The sequence below is a fragment of the Toxotes jaculatrix genome, chromosome 9 (assembly GCF_017976425.1).
Source record: "Toxotes jaculatrix isolate fToxJac2 chromosome 9, fToxJac2.pri, whole genome shotgun sequence".
Taxonomy (NCBI): Eukaryota; Metazoa; Chordata; class Actinopteri; family Toxotidae; genus Toxotes; species Toxotes jaculatrix.
The window spans coordinates 3459198-3482520 of record NC_054402.1 but is presented as its reverse complement, the minus strand read 5'-3'; the positions used below and the strand labels follow the sequence as shown (position 1 = coordinate 3482520).

Sequence of the window (23323 nt, the reverse complement as noted above, 5' to 3'; positions counted from 1 at the left end):
ATCACAATCTTTCACTAAGCTTAACCAAAGCACTACACCTATCCACACACAGGACTCTGGGTGTGAACCCCAGTGTCTGGTGTGACAGATGTGTACTTTGTATGCACACCATCCACCCCAACCATTTCCTTGTGACTGTGTTGCTATTAATGAATGGAATGCTTTATTCATTCATTTGAAAGTCGTGCACAGTGTCCCAAGACATGGAAGTTTGTGTCCATGTAGACACATCAATACAATGCAATGAGAGTATTCTTTAGGGTAAAATGTTTCTGAAGTTAAACAGGGCAGATCACTGCTAAATGAATGCAAAATACATACTGGCTCAGACCAGTTGATCATTTTATTGTATTTGCTGCTTTTATGACTTAGGTGTTCCTCGACCCATGATGGCTTTCTTTGTGTTCCTCTCTGGTCTCAGCAGGATTATGTAACACTTGGGTCCAAACAGTGCCACCAAGAGGCCAAAACTGGAGGCCAGGATGGCAAATACCTCCACTGCATCTGCATATTTGCCTGGGGAGTTGACATAAGCGGGAACAAAGGCCACCCACACAGCACAGAAGATCAGCATGCTGAAAGTTATGAGTTTGGCCTCATTAAAGTTGTCTGGAAGATTCCTTGCTAGAAATGCTAACAGGAAGCTGAGGATAGCCAGAAAACCAATATAGCCCAGTAACACTGCAAAACCAACTGTGGAGCCAACTACACACTCATAAACTATCTTGTCACTGTGATAATCAGTGTTTTTATGAGGTGCTGGTGAAGCAGAGACAAGCCAGGCAGTGCAGATTGCTGCTTGGATAGAAGTGAGAACCAGAACTGTCCCTCTCTGCTGCACAGCACCAAACCACTTCAGACTGGCTCCACCTCCTGGCTTGGAGGCCTTGAACACAGCCAGAACCACCATGGTTTTAACCAGGATACATGAGACACAAAGGACAAAGCTGATCCCAAATGCTGCATGTCTCAGCTGGCATGTCCACAGTCTGGGACGACCAATAAACAACAGTGAACATAGGAAACATAGCTTAAGAGAAACCAAGAGCAGGAAACTAAGTTCAGAATTGTTGGCACGCACCATGGGTGTGCTGCGATGATAGATGAAGATGGCCAGGACAACAGCACAGATAAATGTTCCCAGCAGTGAGGTGACTGTCAAGCAGATACCCAGCGGCTCATGGTAGGAGAGGAACTCCGTTTTCTTAGGAACACAGTGGTCACGCTGGGGACTGGACCAGAAATCCTCTGGACAAATGGTGCACTCCATGGAGTCTGAAAAGACGAAAAACATGGTGGGATACATTCTTGCCATGTAGAATAAATTCCTTAGAGGAAAATAAAAAAAACTGAAACATGAACACCAACCAGTTCTATTGCTGATCTTTCCCTCAGAACAAGGGATGCAGTCAAAACAGCACTCAGGTTCCCCCTTCTTTCTGGCCATGCGGGTACCTGGAGGACAGCTCTCACTGCACACGGACCGGGGCGGCTGTAAGAAGAAAACTAAATCTGTCATTCTGTGTTATTTTACATTGGTAAGAATTATAACATAAAAAGGGGAGGTGTCTGAAAAAGAAGAACCAACCTCTTTTGATCCAAAGTGCCAGAAGATTTTGTCTTCATCAAGTGTGAGTTCTTCACCTTTAGAGGGAGTCCTCTTAACCTCACCCACATTCTGAAGTTTAATTGTTCCATCAGGGAGCCACAGCCAGTTCATGATATCATAGATTGGTAAGACATCACCATTCTCATCAAATGACACTTGATCACCAAATGATGTGGTGAAACTGACCTTTTGCAAATAATGTACAAGCTACAAATGATAGATAGAAATAAATGTAAGAAGTTAGGAGTTTGACAGGCTCTATCCAAACAACAAATCATGCCATATTTATCTTTCATCATTAAACAAAAAAGGAATGTGTATGTTCTGCTACTGTTACTATTAAATATTACATTTTTAAACAAAAATTATTAACTTAATAAGAAGTTTACCAGTGTATAATTTCACAGTGTAAACTGATATCACACCTGCCAAGGCTCCAGTGTTTGCAAAGTGGCGCAGGTGTTCCCGGTGAAAGGCCCTCTACCTGGCTCACACTGTAGTATGTCATCAAGGGCATATGCCAGAGCATACACAGCCTTATACACATTATAGTCTGGCCTGAGGTTAGAAAGATCCAAAAACTCAGTCTCCACATTTTCAATATCTTCCTCTCCAGTGCATACTGCTCCTCCAGTTTCTACCCAACCTGCTGGAGGTGGAGCAAATCGACACTGAAAAGTGTATTCCCAAAACTGTTTCACCTGAAATATATTAAAAAGTCACTATTAACATAAATCAAAAAATATCATTCATTATTTTTTTTATGATTTATTTTCGATTATAAATTTGCAAGATTAAACTCTCACCAGGTTATTTCCATAGCTGTTGTTTTGTTGTAGGTCTGGACGTATTTGTAACAGGAATTCTCTGAGCCCTGGTATTTCTCCTCGACGGATGGCAATGCCCAGTGTGCCGCTCAGGTACGGCATGAGACGAGGGGTCTGGAGCACAGCAGCTGATGTCCAGGCCTCACTTGCAACCCACTGCAGGCCTGTCACATCTTGCTGCACCACCTACGCATTGCATTATATATAATATATATATTTTTTAGACTTACTGTACCTTAAAGTGTGTCAACAACAATTCTGCTGTCTGTGCAATACAGTTTGGTTTTCTCAAAATGGAGAGGAGTAGCTTACAATAAGCTTCAGTTTGTTTGCTTCTCTCACATAACCAATTTAATGCAATTATCAGAATAATGTAATATTCATTTAATTGTTGAGAACTGCTCTTTTTATGCTTGAACACTGATGAAAACCCGAAAATGTACTAAAATATTTTAAGCAATGTTTTCATCAAACTGAATCTTATACAGGTTTAAATATCTGAAACACAAACAAGTCAAATTATCAAAATTATGACTGAATCTGAAATTTTCTGTTAGTTGTGTGTGTTTGAAACTCATGATAATAAACCGGATTTTTTTGGTCAGTGAATTTCATTTTGGGAAACAAACAAAAAAACAAAATAAGTCATCATGTTACATTTCTTAAATCCCTGCATTTTAAAAATTGTATTAGAATTTAATTCCAACCTCTTCCATCAGTTGAATCGTGTGGGCCTCATGTGCAAACACCATCACGACACGAGCTGTTGATGTCTTTATCGAATATACAATCCTCTTGAGTTCACTTGGGTCACCGTCCCAAGGCAGCACCTCTACGTATGCCAGACAACCTCCACCAGACTGAGCCAGGTCAGACTGAAAGGACTGGGCAACATGGAGTCCATAATCATCATCACTGACCACCAGGCCTACCCAAGCCCAGCCAAAGCGTTTCAGTATCTGAATCATCGCACGCACCTGAGTGGATACATAGGTGAAAAGGGATTAGTGCACACTCTACTATATTCTTTTAAAATAACATATAAGACACTAGCCTCAGTGAATGTAACATATAAATTATATTGCTTATACACATTTCACAGTCGAATCACATTTAAATTAAACTATTTTGCAGTTCTCAACTTGGTGGTGGAGTTTCACCTGAAAAGCATCACTTGGTATTGTTCTGAAGAAGGAAGGAAACCTTTCCCGATCAGTCAGGCAGGAACACGTGGCAAAATAACTCACCTATAAAGAAAAATAAAGCATTATTCAGTCATATTACTCATCTCATACAAGTCAGACCCTGTTAAAGTATTATATTTAGTAGTATTTAGTAGTGTATTTCAGCAATGAATTGCGATTAAATTTGATTCAACAGAAATATTCAACAATGAAAAAGACAGAAGATAGGAAACTCACAAGTGGCAGTTTGAATAAACCTAGCACGTTGGAGGTTGCAATAGAAAATGTTGAATATGAATCACCCACGATCCCCAGAACTGGTGGGGTCCCTAAACAGTTCTCCTGAAGCAGGAACTGCTCCTCTCGACCACTGGCCAGTGATAGTGCACCACTGAATCCAATAATAAGTGCACCACAGTTATCATACAGACTGTATCCCAGAGTCACATTAGGTAGCAGGTTGGAGTTCTTGTTGATCTCATCAATAGCAAAGGCCATGGTCATAGCATGTCTGAACCCTAAAGTGTCAAAACTAACACATAAAATATCACTGTTAACCATTAAATGTAATCTATCACTGTGAGAACTGCATAGATAGATAAACAAAACTTGACCTATGTAAAAAAACATACTACACAGTTTTAATTCCATATTTTTACAGCTTTATTTTAATATTTTTTAAAAAGTGCAACAACTTTCACAAAATGCTACTTTACTCATATTTCATAAACATTTCAGCACACTGACATTTTCTTCTTCCTTACCCAGATCACTGTGAGCAGAAGTGTGTGTGACACTTACCCTTGGCAGCTGGGCTGCTGTGGCTCTGAGGTAAATGTCCACTTAGGGAAGAAAGAGGTGTAGTGGACCTCAAACAGCCCACCCAGAACCACATCACCAGGCTTGTGCATTTCATTAAGATGAAACTTCCTCCGTAATTTACAAGATGGCAGTAGAGAAGAAGACACAGAGCATAAAGAGGAAGAACAGCAAAAAAACATGATAAGGTAGACATACAAGAGCAGATGTGTGTCAGGAAAAAACCCCATAATTGTCCTCCTCCCTTCACACCTGTTCTATTCTTCATGCACGGTGTCTTAATTTTATATACAGAGCTATGTCACTGCCCCCTTGCATGCTTTCTGTCATTGCTTAATCTTTAACAACACCCATCAGGGCATGGGCTATAGGAGCAAGACACAAATAGCAGCATTCCAGCAAATACAAGCCATGAACCACATTTTCTGATGTCTATCTCCTGTGGCTTTTCTATTGGAAAATTAAAAGCCATCTTTTTAAGAATTTGAAGATTACATGTATATATCAGTAAAAATGTAATGCACGTACTATATGTTTGTTTGGAAGTTTGAAAATGCCTCTCTGCAATTCTTAAAGGTGTGGAACTTTCTGTAGCTAAGCATATTTTGGCCACGGCTGCTGTTATTTTGGTAGTAGAACAATTCTGGTATTGCCATGGTATGTGGTATTAGCATGACACCGGACAGGATGTCCAAACTGCCTGGTGTGACAGAGAATTTTTTCCTCAAAAATTAAAGGGAATTAACATTTGGCACCCACGGGATTGTCAAATTGTCCCACATGATTGAAATGGTTACACTAAGAGCAAATGTTTCTCCTAAATCTTTGAAAAATATATTCAATATATTTAACTGAACTTTTTAAGGCAGACCAAAGAGGGTTTACGAAGCTGATCTAGTTATGAGGAACTTAATTAACATTTTTATTTTTCTGTATATTCTGGGTGCCTGTATCTGTCTCTTTGCTGCTGTGACGGATGCAATTTCCCCATGGTGGGACTAATAAAGGTGCATCTTATCTTATCTTGATCTAACCCAAAATTAAAAGATTTCATTTCTCTTAATGGTGTCAATTTCTTTATAGTATTGTGCTACTATCTGCCGTGCTTACAACATTTCAGAGGATTATATTAGGCGATTCAGACTGCTGTATTGTGCACCAAAGGCGAGGGCTGTTGTAAAAGGGATATCCTCTAAGTTTTCTCTAAGGAGAGAGGAGATAGGGGAGATAGGAAAGGCCAAGCATTTCCTATCTTTCTGTTACCATTTGCTCATGCAAAAGTGAAACTTTCAGTAGCCAGAACTCAAAATTATATTCAGGGTACCAATCTGGGATCAAATAATTAAAAAAATAAATAAATAAAAAAAAATCATCATCACATGATATGCAGATGACATGTTGCTGTTTGTCTGAAATTCAAAGCCGATTAGATGATAAAATAAAGCATGAGCTGTTTCTGTTGCTGCCTGGTGCTTCATGGAGTCTGTTTCAACTACTAAAACAGTAACACCAAAAGTGTTTTAATTGGTATTTTGAGTTTTAGTGAGATGGTAACTCAGGCAAAGCCTTTCAAAGGCTTTGACATTTTGGGGACGTGATCAGGCAACCCAGTCTCATGGCAGTTCATGAAACAGTTAACAAAATGTACTGTGCTGATTCGTGTACATAGGCTGGAATTTTAAATTTTTTTGTGACAGTAAACTATTGACTTTTAGTAAATACAGCATTAGTTAACTTTTTTTGTGGTTATATTTTATGATCTCGTTTAATTCAGAAAATGTTCACAATGACGTCTGATACAATGTCTTCATTGAAAATTAAACCCAAATCACAATCTTTCACTAAGCTTAACCAAAGTTGTTGCCTAAACCTATCCACACACAGGACTCTGGATGTGAACCCCAGTCTCTGGACATTTGTGAACTTTGTATGCACACCATCCATCCCAACCATTTCCTTGTGACTGAGTTGCTATTAATGAATGGAATGCTTTATTCATTCATTTGAAAGTCGTGCACAGTGTCCGAAAAAAACAAAACTAAACAAAAAAAAAGAAAAAAAGAGAAAAATTTGTGTCCATGTAGACGCATCAATACAATGCAATGAGAGTGGGTTGGATCAGGGAATACAATCTGTGTTTCAATTCCCGTTTCATTTAAATATATTCCTGAAAGTAAAATGTTTCTTAAGTTAAACAGGGCAGATCACTGCTAAATGAATGCAAAATACATACTGGCTCAGACCAGTTGATCATTTTATTGTATTTGCTGCTTTTATGACTTAGGTGTTCCTCGACCCATGATGGCTTTCTTTGTGTTCCTCTCTGGTCTCAGCAGGATTATGTAACACTTGGGTCCAAACAGTGCCACCAAGAGGCCAAAACTGGAGGCCAGGATGGCAAATACCTCCACTGCATCTGCATATTTACCTGGGGAGTTGACATAAGCAGGGACAAAGGCCACCCACACAGCACAGAAGATCAGCATGCTGAAAGTTATGAGTTTGGCCTCATTAAAGTTGTCTGGAAGGTTCCTTGCTAGAAATGCTAACAGGAAGCTGAGGATAGCCAGTAAACCAATATAACCCAGTAACACTGCAAAACCAACTGTGGACCCAACTACACACTCATACACTATCTTGTCACTGTGATAATCAGTGTTTTTATGAGGTGCTGGTGAAGCAGAGACAAGCCAGGCAGTGCAGATTGCTGCTTGGATAGAAGTGAGAACCAGAACTGTCCCTCTCTGCTGCACAGCACCAAACCACTTCAGACTGGCTCCACCTCCTGGCTTGGAGGCCTTGAACACAGCCAGAACCACCATGGTTTTAACCAGGATACATGAGACACAAAGGACAAAGCTGATCCCAAATGCTGCATGTCTCAGCTGGCATGTCCACAGTCTGGGACGACCAATAAACAACAGTGAACATAGGAAACATAGCTTAAGAGAAACCAAGAGCAGAAAACTAAGTTCAGAATTGTTGGCACGCACCATAGGTGTGCTGCGATGATAGATGAAGATGGCCAGGACAACAGCACAGATAAATGTGCCCAGCAGTGAGGTGACTGTCAAGCAGATACCCAGCGGCTCATGGTAGGAGAGGAACTCCGTTTTCTTAGGAACACAGTGGTCACGCTGGGGACTGGACCAGAAATCCTCTGGACAAATGGTGCACTCCATGGAGTCTGAAAAGACAAAAAACATGGTGGGATATATTCTTGCCATGTAGAATAAATTCTTTAGAGGAAAATAAGAATACTGAAACATGAACACCAACCAGTTCTATTGCTGATCTTTCCCTCAGAACAAGGGATGCAGTCAAAACAGCACTCAGGTTCCCCCTTCTTTCTGGCCATGCGGGTACCTGGAGGACAGCTCTCACTGCACACGGACCGGGGCGGCTGTAAGAAGAAAACTAAATCTGTCATTCTGTGTTATTTTACATTGGTAAGAATTATAACATAAAAAGGGGAGGTGTCTGAAAAAGAAGAACCAACCTCTTTTGATTCAAAGTTCCAGAAGATTTTGTCTTCATCAAGTGTGAGTTCTTCACCTTTGGAGGGAGTCCTCTTAACCTCACCCACATTCTTAAGTTTAAATGTTCCATCAGGGAGCCACAGCCAGTTCATGATATCATAGATTGGTAAGGCATCACCATTCTCATCAAATGACACTTGATCACCAAATGATGTGGTGAAACTGACCTTTTGCAAATAATGTACAAGCTACAAATGATAGATAGAAATAAATGTAAGAAGTTAGGAGTTTAACAGGCTCTATCCAAACAGAGGTTTGTCCCACTTTGCAAGAAAATCATGCCATTTTTATCTTTCATCATTAAACAAAATGGGAATGTGTATGTTCTGCTAATGTTACTATTAAATATTCAATTTTTGAAATAAAAATGATTAACTTAATAAGAAGTTGACCAGTGTATAATTTCACACTGTGCCTTTTACTATTCTATATTCATAAAGTGATTTTCAGTCAGTATTTCACGGTGCAGCAGCAGTTTTCAGAACATGTAGTGAAACATGAAGTGTAAACTGATATCACACCTGCCAGGGCTCCAGTGTTTGCAAAGTGGCACAGGTGTGCCCGCTGAAAGGCCCTCTACCTGGCTCACACTGTAGTATGCCGTCAAGGGCATATGCCAGAGCATACACAGCCTTGTAGACATTATACTCTGGCCTGAGGTTTGAAAGATCCAAAAACTCAGTCTCCAAATTTTCAATATCTTCCTCTCCAGTGCATACTGCTCCTCCAGTTTCTACCCAACCTGCTGGAGGTGGAGCAAATCGACACTGAAATGTGTGTTCCCAAAACTGTCTGACCTGAAATATATTAAAAAGTCACTATTAACATGAATCAAAAAATTCATTCATTTTCTAAACTGCTTGATCCGTCAGGGTCGCAGGGAGCTGGAGCCTATCCCAACTGACAATGTGCAAGAGGCACGGTACACCCTGGACTGGTCGCCAGTCAATCACAAACGACAACGACAGCCACTCACGCACATACTCACACTAAGGGACAATTAAGAGGAGCCAATTAACCTAATGGGCATGTTTTTGTGATTGTGGGAGGAAACCGGAGTACCCGGAGAAAACCCACACAAGCTCAGGGAAAACATGCAAACGCCGCACAGAAGAGCCCAGACCGGGTTTCGAACCTGAAACCCTCTTGCTGTGAGGTGACAGTGCTAACAACTGCTCCACGTGCCTCCCTGAATAAAAAAATATTATTGATTATTTTTATTTATGATTTATTTTTGATTATCAATTTCCAAGGTTAAACTCTTACCATGTTCTTTCCATAGCTGCTGTTTTGGTGTAGGTCAGGACGTATTTGTAACAGGAATTCCTTGAATCCTGGCATTTCTCCCCGACGGATGGCAATGCCAAGTGTGCCGCTCAGGTACGGCATGAGACGAGGGGTCTGGAGCACAGCAGCTGATGTCCATGCCTCACTTGCAATCCACTGCAGACCTGTCACGTCTTGCTGTGCCACCTATGCATTGCATTATATAATTTTTTTTTTCCAGACTTCTATTAAAACAGTATACTGTACTTTGTAGTTTGTCAACAACAATTCTGCTTTCTGTGCAATACACTTTGGTTTTCTCAAAATGCAGAGGAGTAGCTACAGTAAGCTTCAGTTTGTTTGCTTCTCTCACATAAGCAATTTAATTGACAGGAATTTTTGGGAAACAAACAAACAAAATAAGTCATCATTGAACATTTCTTAAATGCATGCATTTTAAAAATTGCATTATTATTTAATTCCAACCTCTTCCATCAGTTGAATCATGTGGATGACGTGTGCAAACACCATCACGACACGAGCTGTTGATGTCTTTACCGAATATACAATCCTCTTGAGAACACTTGGGTCTCTGTCCCAAGGCAGCACCTCTACGTATGCCAGACAACCTCCACCAGACTGAGCCAGGTCAGACTGAAAGGACTGGGCAACATGGAGTCCATAATCATCATCACTGACCACCAGGCCTACCCAAGCCCAGCCAAAGTGTTTTAGTATCTGAATCATAGCACGCACCTGAGTGGATACATAGGTGAAAAGGGATTAGTGCACACTCTACTATATTCTTTTAAAATAACATATAAGACACTAGCCTCAGTGAATGTAACATATAAATTATATTGCTTATACACATTTCACACTGGAATCACATTTAATTTATCCTGTTTTGCAGTTCTCAACTTGGTGGTGGAGTTTCACCTGAAAAGCATCACTTGGTATTGTTCTGAAGAAGGAAGGAAACCTTTCCCGATCAGTCAGGCAGGAACACGTGGAAAAATAACTCACCTATAAAGAAACACACATTATACAGTCATATTACTCATCTCATACAAGTCAGACCCTGTTAAAGTATTTTCATATTTCAGCAATGAATCACGATTAAATTTGATTCAACAGAAATATTCAACAATGAAAAAGACAGAAGATAGGAAACTCACAAGTGGCAGTTTGAATAAACCTAGTACGTTGGAGATTGCAATAGAAAATGTTGAATATGAATCACCCACGATCCCCAGAACTGGTGGGGTCCCTAAACAGTTTTCTTGAAGCAGGAACTGCTCCTCTTGACCACTGGCCAGTGATAGTGCACCACTGAATCCAATAATAAGTGCACCACAGTTATCATACAGAGTGTATCCCAGAGTCACATTAGGTAGCAGATCGGAGTTCTTGTTGATCTCATCAATAGTAAAGGCCATGGTCATAGCATGTCTGAACCCTAAAGTGTCAAAGCTAACACATAAAATATCATTAAGCACTACAACTCAAAAACTCACTGGGAGAATTGTGTAGGTTTATACTAAAAAAAAATGGACCAATGTTAATAACACACTACACAGTTAATAAAATATATAATAATAAAATACTTTTTACAGCTTTATTTTAATATTTTTAAAATATTGAGATATCTTTCACAAAATGCTACTTTACTCATATTTCATAAACATTTCAGCACACTGACATTTTCTTCTTCCTTACCCAGATTACTGTGAGCAGAAGTGTGTGTGAGACTTACCCTTGGCAGCTGGGCTGCTGTGGCTCTGAGGTAAATGTCCACTCAGGGAAGACAGAGGTGTAGTGGACCTCAAACAGCCCACCCAGAACCACATCACCAGGCTTGTGCATTTCATTAAGATGAAACTTCCTCCGTAATTTACAAGATGGCAGTAGAGAAGAAGACACAGAGCATAAAGAGGAAGAACAGCAAAAAAACATGATAAGGTAGACATACAAGAGCAGATGTGTGTCAGGAAAAAACCCCATAACTGTCCTCCTCCCTTCACACCTGTTCTATTCTTCATGCTCGGTTTCTTGGTTTTATATACAGAGCTATGTCACTGCCCCCTTGCATGCTTTCTGTCATTGTTTAATCTTTAACAACACCCATCAGGGCATGGGCTATAGGAGCAAGACACAACACACACATCAGCTAAATTAAGTTAGCATAACATGTAAAATAACAACAACAACAACAACAATAATAATAAAGACAAACCAAATACTTTGTAAATTATTTTGATGATGATGATTATGATCAGTTGCCTTTAGATTGGAAAATTAAAGGCCATCTTTTTAAGAATTAAAAAAAAAAAATTATCGTCCGGGGACAGAAACTAACTACGTATTATTGATTAAAAATCTATTGTTTTAGTCACCAGGTGAGCAAGGCTTATTTTCTCTCCTTTTTCACTTTTATTGCCATTCCTTTGCTTCATATATTTATTTTTTGGTCAATAAAACTTGATACATATGTCATATGTTTGCGTGGTAGTTTGCATGCACGATAGCCCTGACAAGACGGTAGGGACACCTGGTAGCTGTCTGGTTCAGACCCTGGTGTCGATGACATGCATGGAGGTTTGCTTCTCTGAGGCAGTTGTGGATGGTCTGTGCCGAGATTCTTCTCCGAACACATAAAGCTCATTGGTTGTTCGGGTTGTGGATCTCAAGATCCCGAAGGACTATTCGCAGTGCTGCAAGACACTTGGAAACGCCTACTTAGACAGCCGATGGTTGAGTGACGGGCATTCTGCAGACACTGTTCTAGTTGACTTTCAATCAGCATGACGACCGCACGCTCCCTCGAGACTAATGACATTAATGGTGAAAAACTATGTGACAATATTGATAAGAATTGATAAGTATTTTAATTAATTAATTTTTTGGCTCATACAAATATATCACTTACAGAAGCTAGAAATTATAGTTATATTCAGGGTATTGATGTGGGATCAAAAAAAAAACACAAAATCATATTATATGCAGATGATCCTTTCTGTTTGTTCAAATGCTGTTGTGATGATTTTGTAAAGACTGTGAAGTGTTTTAGCTGATATTTGGGTGGCAATGTAAGAGTAATTTGGGGAAGTCAAGCTTCTTGGCTTATACAATGCTATTGCAATTCAAGCTGGCTTCTAATTGTTTATCTTAATTGAATATATACACGTTTCACTTAATGTGTCATATTTTTTGAGAACATAAGGTGGTTCTGCTGCAGACCACTGTTGTTTGTCTTACTTTGGGGAAAGTAGGTTGAAAGAGTCCTTTGTAGGGAATCTTATTGAACAAGCACAACAGTCATGTAAACAGGCTTTTAGTGAATTTTAAGTTTCAGTGAGGTGGAAACTGAGACAAAGCCTTTCAAAGTCTCTCAAGCAAAAAAGTCAATAATAAAGAATCTGTTTAAAACAAAACATTTCTCTATTGCTTCTAGGTTCATCTACATTTACGCTTTACAGCAAAAATGTTTCTGAAGTTAAAAAGGAAGTTACTTGTTTGTTATATATTGGCCATTTCAAGACGAGCTCACTGCTGAATGAATATCACTGCTGAACATAATTACTGAAAGAGTCGAGGTGACTATTTTCCCGTATCTGCTCTTTTTATAACTTAGTGGTTTCTCGGCCCATGATGGCTTTCTTTGTGTTTCTCTCTGGTCTCAGCAGGATTATGTAACACTTGGGTCCAAACAGTGCCACCAAGAGGCCAAAACTGGAGGCCAGGATGGCAAATACCTCCACTGCATCTGCATATTTACCTGGAGAGTTTACATAAGCGGGAACAAAGGCCACCCACACAGCACAGAAGATCAGCATGCTGAAAGTTATGAGTTTGGCCTCATTGAAGTTGTCTGGAAGGTTCCTTGCTAGAAATGCTAACAGGAAGCTGAGGATAGCCAGTAAACCAATATAACCCAGTAACACTGCAAAACCAACTGTGGAGCCAACTACACACTCATACACTATCTTGTCATTGTGGTAATCTGTGTTTTTATGTGGTGCTGGTGAAGCAGAGACAAGCCAGGCAGTGCAGATTGCTGCTTGGACAGAAGTGAGAACCAGAACTGTCCCTCTCTGCTGCACAGCACCAAACCACTTCAGTTTGGCTCCACCTCCTGGCTTGGAGGCCTTGAACACAGCCAGAACCACCATGGTTTTAACCAGGATACATGAGACACAAAGTACAAAGCTGATTCCAAATGCTGCATGTCTCAGCTGGCATGTCCACAGTCTGGGACGACCAATAAACAGCAATGAACACAGGAAACATAACTGAAGCGACACCAAGAGCAGGAAACTGAGTTCTGAATTGTTGGCACGCACCATGGGTGTGCTGCGATGATAGATGAAGATGCCCAGGACAACAGCACAGATAAATGTGCCCAGCAGTGAGGCAGTTGTCAAACAGATTCCCAGAGGCTCATGGTAGGAGAGGAACTCTGTTGTCTTAGGAACACAGTGGTCATGCTGGGGGCTGGACCAGAAATCTTCTGGACAACTGGTGCACTCCATGGAGTCTATGAAAACAAGATTCCAATTGTTATTCTGAATTTTCTCACTTCTTCCACATCTCCTTTTCAATTAGCAGGCGTCACAACATTGTGGAAATCACCCCCTCCATCAGTGAACAGTGTCATTAATGTGCGATTGTGCACCACTGCCAAGGACGCAACCTGGGTTTTTGCAGTAGTAGGGATGACCTTTTCTCTCACCACAACACCAACTGTGCATCCACTTGAATAAAAATGAATACTCGATAACAAATCATAACATTTTAATGGATACCAACCAGTTTCATTGCTGATCTTCCCCTCAGAACAAGGGATGCAGTCAAAACAGCACACCGGCTGTCCTTTCTTCCTGGCCATGCGGGTACCTGGAGGACAGCTTTCACTGCAAACTGACTTGGGTGGCTGTAGACGAAGGACAGAGAAATCAGTGTTATTCTACATGATGTGATGATTTTATTGTAATTAATACTTAAGCAAGCACAAAAGTAAAGAATAGTAACCTCTTTGGTTTCCAAGTTCCAGAAGATTCTGCCTTCATCAAGTGTGAGTTCTTCACCTTTGAAAATCGACCTCTTAACTTCACCCACAGTCTGAACTTTAATTGTTCCATCAGGGAGCCACAGCCAGTTCATGATATCATAGATTGGTAAGGCATCACCATTCTCATCAAATGACACTTGATCACCAAATGGGGTGGTGAAGTTAACCCTTTCCAAGTAATACATAAGCTACAAATGACAGATATAAATTCAGCAACAGACTCATAATGCATAATATTGTTTGCACCTTGTCAGTAAATTGCTAAAGTGAAGCGTGTACAGTTGTTGAGAAGTGGCCCGCTGAACCTAATCTCCAGTAAGTATTGAGACGCCCTGAATTTCAGTTCAGGGCGTTTGATCAATGTATTTGGTTAACTACTGACTACTGGTTAACTATCATTGTAAAAATAAACAAGCAACATGTAGTGAAACATGAAGTGTAAACTGATATCACACCTGCCAGGGCTCCAGTCTTTGCAAGGTGGCACAGCTGTGCCCGCTGAAAGGCCCTCTACCTGGCTCACACTGCAGCATGTCATCAAGGGCATATGCCAGAGCATACACAGCCTTGTAAATATTGTACTCTGGCCTGAGTTCTGACACATCCAAGAACTCACTCTTCACATTCTCTAAATCTTCCTGTCCAGTGCATAATGCTCCCCCAGCCTCCACCCAACCTGCTGGAGCTGGAGCAAATCTACACTGAAATGTGTGTTCCCAAAACTGCTTTACCTAAAATGCATTTTCAAAAAATAACAAAAAAAAAAAAACATGTTAACATAACTTATAACATTATTTTTGAAATTTGAATTAAAATTTGAAGGTTAAACTCTCACCATGCTATTTTCATATCCATTGCCGTGATGATGCTCAGGATTAATTCTTAGCAGGAAATCCCTGAGTCCTGGTATCTTTCCACGACGGATAGCAATGCCCAGGGTGCCACCCAAGTATGGCATGAAAGCTGGGGTATGGAGTCCATCAACTAATGTCCAAGCTTCACTGGCAATCCACTGCAGGCCCGTAACATTCTTCTTCACCACCTGTGAATTGTAGTACACCAGTCTTTTTTTTTTTTTTAGACTTCTAAAAACAATTAAACATGAAAAATTAGTCTACTTGTAGTTTGTACTAAATTACATCAAAACTTTATAACAGGTGTAGTTGTTTGCTTCTGTGATGAAAGCACAAATGTGATTTAAATTATTCAGAGCAAGGTGATTAATTTAAACCAGGGTATTTCGATCTATGTTCAAAAACAAAATGTAGAATATATGTATAGAGACAAGCCTAAATTTGAGCATAAATGTTGCATGGGTGTGTTACAGGCAAAAAATACACTGTACACACACCAAAATGATCAAATTGCAATTCCAAATTATCCAAATTTAGGTTATAAATTTAGGTTTATAGGAAGATAAAGAGATTTTGTAGTGCCAGGCTTTAGATTCATAATACAAAAAAATGTATTTTCAATTTTCATCCTCCAACCTCTTCCATGAGCTGAATCATGTGCATCTGATGTGCAAACACAATGACCACACGAGCTGTGGATTTTGTCATCACATCCACAATCCTCTCATATTCATCTGGATCGGTGCCCCACGGCAAAATTTCTGTGTAGGCCAGACAACCTCCACCAGACTGAGCCAAGTCAGACTGAAAGGATCTGGAAACATGGAGTCCATAATCATCGTCACTGATCAGCAGACCGGCCCAAGTCCAGCCAAAGCGTTTTAGAATCTGAATCATAGCACGCACCTAAGGCAACACAGAGAGGAGGGATTACTAATTAATTAATCCCATGAAGCTTTTTCACCTAAACACATGTTGTATGACCTAAATAAAAGTAGTCATTACTGATGCATGAAGTAAATATGTTTTATGCACACATGATGTTTAATTGGCAAAACTTATTTTCAAGCTTGCTATATTTTACTTGAGGCATATATGCAGTTATTTTCAAGTGTTTCACCTGGAAAGCATCGCTCGGGATTGTTCTGAAGAAAGATGGAAACCTTTGCCGGTCACTGAGGCAGGAACATGTGGCAAAATAACTCACCTAAAATGAAGCACACATAGTGAACACAGGTTGTACGCATCTTGTGTAAGCTAGTGGAGACATTTAAGATATTTGACTTATTTTAACTATTAATAATTTATTAAAACAGAACATTAAAAGCAACTAAAGACAGGAAACTTACAATAGGCAGTTTGAATAATCCCAGAACATTGGAGGCGGCAATAGAAAATGTCGAGAAGGGATCGCCCACAATCCCCAGGACTGGAGGGGTCCCCAAACAGTTCTCCTGAAGCAGAAACTGCTCCTCCCGACCAGTGGCCAGTGACAAGGCAGCACTGAACCCAATGCCAAGTGTAGCACAGTTATCATACAGACTGTATCCCAGAGTCACATTAGGTAGCAGGTTGGAGTTTTTGTTGATCTCATCAATAGCAAAGGCCATGGCCATGGCATGTCTGAACCCTGGAGGGTCAAAGCTAAAACACAAAATATCACAATTAACCATTAAAGGGTAATACAGTATAAAGAAAACTGTCTTATGTGTGTGAGACTTACCCTTGGCAGCTGGGCTGATGTGGCTCTGAGGTAAATGTCAGCTCAGGGAAGACAGAGCTATAATGGACTTCAAACAGCCCCCCCAGAATTACATCGCCAGCTTTGTGAATCCCATTAAGATTAAACTGCCTCCGTAACTTGCAAGATGGAGAAAGAAAGAAGGACTCAGAGAAGAAAAAAGAAGAAGAAATGAAGATCAGAGAGACACACAAAAACAACAATCTGACCAGAAAGGCCCTCATTACTGCTCTCTTCCCTTCACCCCTGTATCTAATCTTCATGCATGGGTACCTAATTTTATATGCAGGGCTAGGTCATCCTTTTTCGTCACTGTTTAATTGTTCACACCACCCATCAGGGCACGGGCAGAGGTGAGGGATGTGTATAATACACATTTTTAAATAACTGTTCCTCATCTATGCTGCATCAGAAGGTATTTTGCCAAATATAACATAAACCATATTTTACATTTTTCAAATCATGTTACTGTTCATTTTTTGTTTTAAGATTCAAAAGCCAATTTCAAAATTCTGTCTCTAAAATATGAGATTCAAGTCTTTCTTTCTTCCTGTAATGTTTCTTCATATAACAACCGTCCTTTACACTTAGGTCCCACATGAGGGTAAGATACTTAATCACAGTGGAAATGAAAAATAAAGGCCCCCAAAGCAATAACAGCGAACAAAACAATATGCAGTTAACCACAGCACACTGATAGAAATGGTAATGCATATACATAAAACTAAAAAACTTTTAGATACAGTTCTCCTTTATGAGTTAAAACGAGAGGCCTACATTCATAACAAATTTGGTAAGTACTGTGTTAAAAAGTAAATGAGACAATTTCCAGTTATTTTGGGGTCCAAAGAAAAAAAAAAAGTAATGTGTATCCAAGTTACTGTCCTGGTAAACCTACAGAGGGAGCTAGATCTTCATTATCAGAAGAAGCAGAGCAAAGCATGGCTTTGTCAGAATGTAAAAAGAATGGTTAGAAGCGGGTGACATTAACACACACACACACACACACACACACACATATATATATATACACACATAAATAACATCCATGATGTTATGGGGTTTCGATATTGCAAAGATAAACAAATAACAGCCCCCCAAATCTCTTAAACTTGCTATAAGCGTTTAACATAGTAAGGAATTAACAACGGTAAACAGTTTTTGTAAACAGGCTTTGTCTCAAATTTTAGAGGCACTCAAATCCAAATTAAACAAAACGAAAATGTTAGCAATTAAACAAAAAAATACTTCACTGAGGGAAGTATTTTTTTTGTTTAATTTCTTATAGTGTCCTTCTGCAGTTTAAAAACTCACAAGAAAGCTTCACTGACAAGGCCTTACTTCTTTGGTCACTGTCATGTGGACATTATATCCCTCCTGAAACATGTGACATGTTGACAGTTATATAGTTATTTCAGATCCTAATTAATGTAATCAGGTAAAACAGGCAAAGATAGAAATAACATAAACATTAGAATGTTTTAAAAGTTTATTTTTATCTCATGGCTTCTTTTGTCATAATCATGTAAAGGAAGCTTTAAATTTGAAAAAGGAAACTACTTGTGTGTTATTTCATAAGCAAATGAATAGCTTTAAAATACATGTCAAATGCAAAAGCTTGATATTTTATTTAGTAGAGCTATTCTTTTTATGTTTTGGTAGTGCCTCGACCCATGATGGCTTTCTTTGTGTTTCTCTCCGGTCTCAGCAGGATTATATAACACTTGGGTCCAAACAGTGCCACCAAGAGGCCAAAACTGGAGGCCAGGATGGCAAATACCTCCACTGCATCTGCATATTTGCCTGGAGAGTTTACATAAGCAGGGACAAAGGCCACCCACACAGCACAGAAGATCAGCATGCTGAAAGTTATGAGTTTGGCCTCATTAAAATTGTCTGGAAGATTCCTTGCTAGAAATGCTAGCAGGAAGCTAAGAATAGCCAGAAAGCCAATATAGCCCAGTAACACTGCAAAACCAATTGTAGACCCAATTACACACTCATAAACTATCTTGTCATTGTGGTACTGAGTGTTTTTATGAGGAGTTGGTGAGAAAGACAAAAGCCAGACAGTGCAGATTGCTGCTTGGATAGAAGTGAGAACCAGAACTGTCCCTCTCTGCTGCACAGCACCAAACCACTTCAGACTGGCTCCACCTCCTGGCTTGGAGGCCTTGAACACAGCCAGAACCACCATGGTTTTAACCAGGATACATGAGACACAAAGTACAAAGCTGATCCCAAATGCTGCATGTCTCAGCTGGCATGTCCACAGTCTGGGTCGTCCAATAAACAGCAGTGAGCAGAGGAAACATAGTTTAAGTGACAACAAGAGCAGGAAACTGAGTTCAGAATTGTTGGCACGCACCATGGGTGTGCTGCGATGATAGATGAAGATGCCCAGGACAGCAGCACAGATAAATGTGCCCAGCAGTGAGGCAGTTGTCAAACAGATACCCAGAGGCTCATGGTAGGAGAGGAACTCTGTTTTCTTAGGAACACAGTGGTCACGCTGGGGACTGGACCAGAAATCCTCTGGACAACTGGTGCACTCCATGGAGTCTATGAAAAGAAGGGAAGACTTAATTGTTTCTACTTTTTTTGTTTGTTTACAATTTTTAACTTTTGATGCCACTTTATCAGCCAGCTTTTTTTGTGATTGTTGTCATTACTAACTTCTACTTGTACTGTAGACAGGCAACACAGGCAAATGGGTCCATACTATCCCTGCATATCCAGTCCATACAGATACCCTAACCAACTACATTAGTTGCTTGTCCAGCATTATCACTGTCCAACCTGTGAACCTTGATAGTCATGTTCGTTGGGCCACTGATACCAAGAACAGTACCCATGATTCTGCAGTGGTGGGCATATACTTTTTTGTCAACAACACCTGGGCATCAAGAAGGGGAAGATTCCTATAACATATCATGTTATACAATAACATTAGATTTATAGCAACCTGTTTCATTGCTGATCTTTCCCTCAGAACAAGGGATGCAGTCAAAACAGCACTCAGGTTCCCCCTTCTTTCTGGCCATGCGGGTACCTGGAGGACAGCTCTCACTGCACACTGACCGGGGCGGCTGTGGGGATTGTGAGAGTTATAAGTTATTCTACACTGTTTGATCATGTGTCATACAATACTGAGCAGCAAACAACAATAAACCGAAGTAACCTGTTTGGAGTCAATGTTCCAGAAGATTTTGTCTTCATGAAGTGTTAGTTCTTCACCTCTGAAGGGAGACTTCTTAACAACCCCCACATTCTGAACCTTTGTTCTGCCATCAGGGAGCCACAGCCAGTTCATGATATCATAGATTGGTAAGGCATCACCATTCTCATCAAATGACACTTGATCACCAAAGGGTGTGGTGAAGTTGACCTTTTCCAAGTAATACATAATCTATAATGGAGTGAAATAAAAAAACAATTTAATTTTATTTTGTCTTGCAACTTCTAAGATTAAAGATTTTGTTTTCTTGTGATATCACACCTGCCAGGGCTCCAGCTTTTGCAAAGAGGCACAGCTGTGCCCGCTGAAAGGCCCTCTACCTGGCTCGCACTGCAGCATGTCATCGAGAGCATATGCCAGAGCATACACAGCCTTATAAATATTGTATTCAGGCCTGAGGTTAGAAACATCCAAAAACTCAGTATCCACATTCTCTAAGTCTTCATCTCCAGTGCACAGTGTTCCCCCAGCTTCCACCCAACCTGCTGGAGATGGAGCAAATCTGCACTGAAAGGTGTGTTCCCAAAACTGCCTCACCTGAAAAGTATTTAAATTCTTAGTAGAAATAACAATATTTTGTTATTTTCCGCACTATAAGGCGCATCGGATTATAAGGCGCACCTTCAATGAGTGGCCTATTTTAAAAATGTTTTCATATATAGGGCGCAGCGCATTATAAGGCGCATAGAATAGAAACTACTACAGCAAGGTACAACAGGTAGTGCAACTTTTTTTATCACGTAGTTAATACATTCACAAACGTGGAGGGGAACTTTTCCCTAGTAAATACGTTAAAGAAACATTATGATACCGCTACGGTAAATCAAACGTTAGTCCAATCACAATATAGTGGTGTGGGACTGGAATTTTTACCGTTTTTACTATACAGTCTATGGTTTTTACCGCTCTTACTTCGGCGACGCCCCCTGACTACCGTGATCCATATATAAGGCGCATCGGCTTATAAGGCGCACTGTCGGTTTTTGAGAAAATTAAAGGCTTTTAGGTGCGCCTTATAGTGCGGAAAATACGGTAATAATAATCACAGATCTGATTGTAAGATTACAATCTTACCATGCTATTCCCATCGTTGTGGTGTAGGTCTGGACGTGTTTGTAACAGGAATTCTCTGAGCCCTGGTATTTCTCCTCGACGGATGGCAATGCCCAGTGTGCCACCCAGGTACGGCATGAGACGAGGGGTCTGGAGCACAGCAGCTGCAGTCCAGGCTTCACTGGCCATCCACTGCAGGCCTGTCACATTCTGCTTTACCACCTGTTTGTTGCATTTTGTTAAAGATAATTGTTCAGATTCACGTAGAACAAATAAAGTCCACTTTGTAGCCCTGAACAACCACACAATATAAAACAAACAGAATAAACCTTTTAGAGACAGGTGATCAACTGGGGCTAACACTTTGGTCAAAACAGCTGAGCTACAACAATACATGTAGGACTGCTAGATGACTTAGGACATACGGACGGATAGACAGACAGACAGACAAGTTGACAGATAGATAGATACTTCTTCCATTAGTTGGATCATATGGATCTGATGTGCAAACACAATGACCACACGAGCTGTGGATTTCTTCATCACATCCACAATTCTCCTTAGTTCAGCTGGGTTGTCACCCCAGGGCAAAATCTCCGTGTAGGCCAGACAACCTCCACCAGACTGAGTCAAGTCAGACTGGAAGGATCGGGCAACATTGAGTCCATAATCATCATCACTGACGAGCAGACCTGCCCAAGTCCAGCCAAAGCGTTTCAGAATCTGAATCATGGCACGCACCTAAACAAATACAGAGAGGAGGGATTAGTGCTCAGGCTGGAATAATAATTCACTGGAAACGTACCTATTCACAGTAATACACAGTTAACTGTTCCCATTCTACTCTTTCTTCTGAGTCCCTGTGGTTTCATCAACAGCAATTTTGTATCCAAGACAAAAGATTTGTTGTACTTGGGGGGCCATTTTTGAAGCTCACTACACATCTTGTGACACATATTATGCATTTGTTACTTCTAGAACAGAGGTTCACCTGGAAAGCATCACTCGGTATTGTTCTAAAGAAGGATGGGAACCTTTGGCGATCACTCAGGCAGGAACATGTGGCGAAATAACTCACCTATAAAGAAACATATAGCATGCACACAGGTTTTGCTTCTCATACAAGTACAAACATTTAAATGATTTTACCTATTTGAACAATTCATCGTTTCAAAATCTAAAAAAGTTCACCACTTATCAAATAAAGGCTTGTTGGAGAAGTTTGGGCTGAGATGCAATGTACATTTCCTAATGTAACATCATTATAATTTGAAATTTGTTCAAATAAAGCACATCAAAAGTAATAAATTCATCAAAAGCCTATAAAAGTACAGCTAAGGCAGAAAAAAGGACACTTACAATGGGCAATTTGACCCTTTTCCTGGGAAAATGAAGAAAATTTTTTCAACAGCTTTCTCAGGTGTGTCAGCATTTAATATGAAATATACTGAAACAGCCTATCAAAAGCACAGAAGAAATGTGAGCTCACCATGGGCAATCTGAATAAACCTATCACATCAGAGGTTGCAATAGAAAACGTTGAGAAGGAATCACCCACAATCCCCACAACCGGAGGGGTCCCCAAACAGTTCTCCCGAAGCAGAAACTGCTCGTCTCGACCACTGGCCAGTGACAAGGCAGCACTGAATCCAATTACAAGTGTGGCACAGTTATCATACAAACTGTATCCCAGAGTCACATTAGGCAGCAGGTTGGAGTTTTTGTTGATCTCATCAATAGCAAAGGCCATGGTCATAGCATGTCTGAACCCTGGAGGGTCAAAGCTAACACATAAAATGTCATTATTAATCCCTGAAAAGGAATAAACCTGATTAAAGAATCTGCACAGATTTATACTACAGGAGTGTGAGACTTACCCTTGGCAGCTGAGTTGATTTGGCTCTGAGGTGAATGTCAGCTCGGGGAAGACAGAGGTGTAGTGGACTTCAAACAGCCCACCCAGAATCACATCACCAGGCTTGTGCATTTCATTAAGATAAAACTCTCTCCTTAATTTACAAGATGGGAAAAGAGAGGAAGACTCAGACAAGAAAAAGAAGGAAGAGAACAAAATCAAGAAAAGACACGTGTTTAGAAATGCCCCCATAACTACTGTCCTCCC

General features: G+C 40.3%; 2 protein-coding genes across 2 annotated transcripts; both read right to left on the bottom strand.

Annotated features, from left to right (window-relative positions):
- Nucleotides 1–361: 361 nt before the first annotated feature.
- On the bottom strand, nucleotides 362–11137 carry LOC121187263 (extracellular calcium-sensing receptor-like). Its single transcript, XM_041046438.1, has 15 exons — nucleotides 11001–11137; nucleotides 10423–10717; nucleotides 10184–10270; nucleotides 9731–10000; nucleotides 9245–9451; nucleotides 8500–8775; nucleotides 7939–8166; nucleotides 7719–7842; nucleotides 7433–7626; nucleotides 3597–3683; nucleotides 2416–2622; nucleotides 2035–2310; nucleotides 1589–1816; nucleotides 1369–1492; nucleotides 362–1275 (listed from the first exon to the last, which is right to left on the bottom strand). Exons 1-15 carry the CDS (start codon nucleotides 11108–11110, stop codon nucleotides 362–364), a joined length of 3627 nt encoding a protein of 1208 aa, XP_040902372.1. The 5' UTR covers nucleotides 11111–11137.
- Nucleotides 11138–12867: 1730 nt separating this feature from the next.
- On the bottom strand, nucleotides 12868–23221 carry LOC121187262 (extracellular calcium-sensing receptor-like). Its single transcript, XM_041046437.1, has 15 exons — nucleotides 23079–23221; nucleotides 22691–22985; nucleotides 22193–22279; nucleotides 21673–21942; nucleotides 21223–21423; nucleotides 20410–20685; nucleotides 20092–20319; nucleotides 19876–19999; nucleotides 19279–19472; nucleotides 16290–16376; nucleotides 15145–15357; nucleotides 14771–15040; nucleotides 14276–14503; nucleotides 14054–14177; nucleotides 12868–13781 (listed from the first exon to the last, which is right to left on the bottom strand). The coding sequence occupies exons 1-15, from the start codon at nucleotides 23186–23188 to the stop codon at nucleotides 12868–12870; spliced, it is 3621 nt and encodes a 1206-aa protein (XP_040902371.1). The 5' UTR covers nucleotides 23189–23221.
- Nucleotides 23222–23323: the final 102 nt, after the last annotated feature.

Excerpts from the sequence above, each read along its gene's own strand:
- LOC121187263 (XM_041046438.1), bottom strand. The coding sequence starts at position 11,110 with ATGCACAAGCCTGGTGATGTGGTTCTGGGTGGGCTGTTTGAGGTCCAC. Across the intron at positions 7,843-7,938 it reads GGAACTTTGAATCAAAAGAG|CCGCCCCGGTCCGTGTGCAG; the intron begins GTTGGTTCTTCT and ends TTCTTCTTACAG. Across the intron at positions 1,276-1,368 it reads AAAGATCAGCAATAGAACTG|ACTCCATGGAGTGCACCATT; the intron begins GTTGGTGTTCAT and ends TCGTCTTTTCAG.
- LOC121187262 (XM_041046437.1), bottom strand. The coding sequence starts at position 23,188 with ATGCACAAGCCTGGTGATGTGATTCTGGGTGGGCTGTTTGAAGTCCAC. Across the intron at positions 19,473-19,875 it reads AAAGATCAGCAATGAAACAG|ACTCCATGGAGTGCACCAGT; the intron begins GTTGCTATAAAT and ends TTCTTTTCATAG. Across the intron at positions 14,504-14,770 it reads AAAGACTGGAGCCCTGGCAG|CTTATGTATTACTTGGAAAG; the intron begins GTGTGATATCAG and ends TGTCATTTGTAG.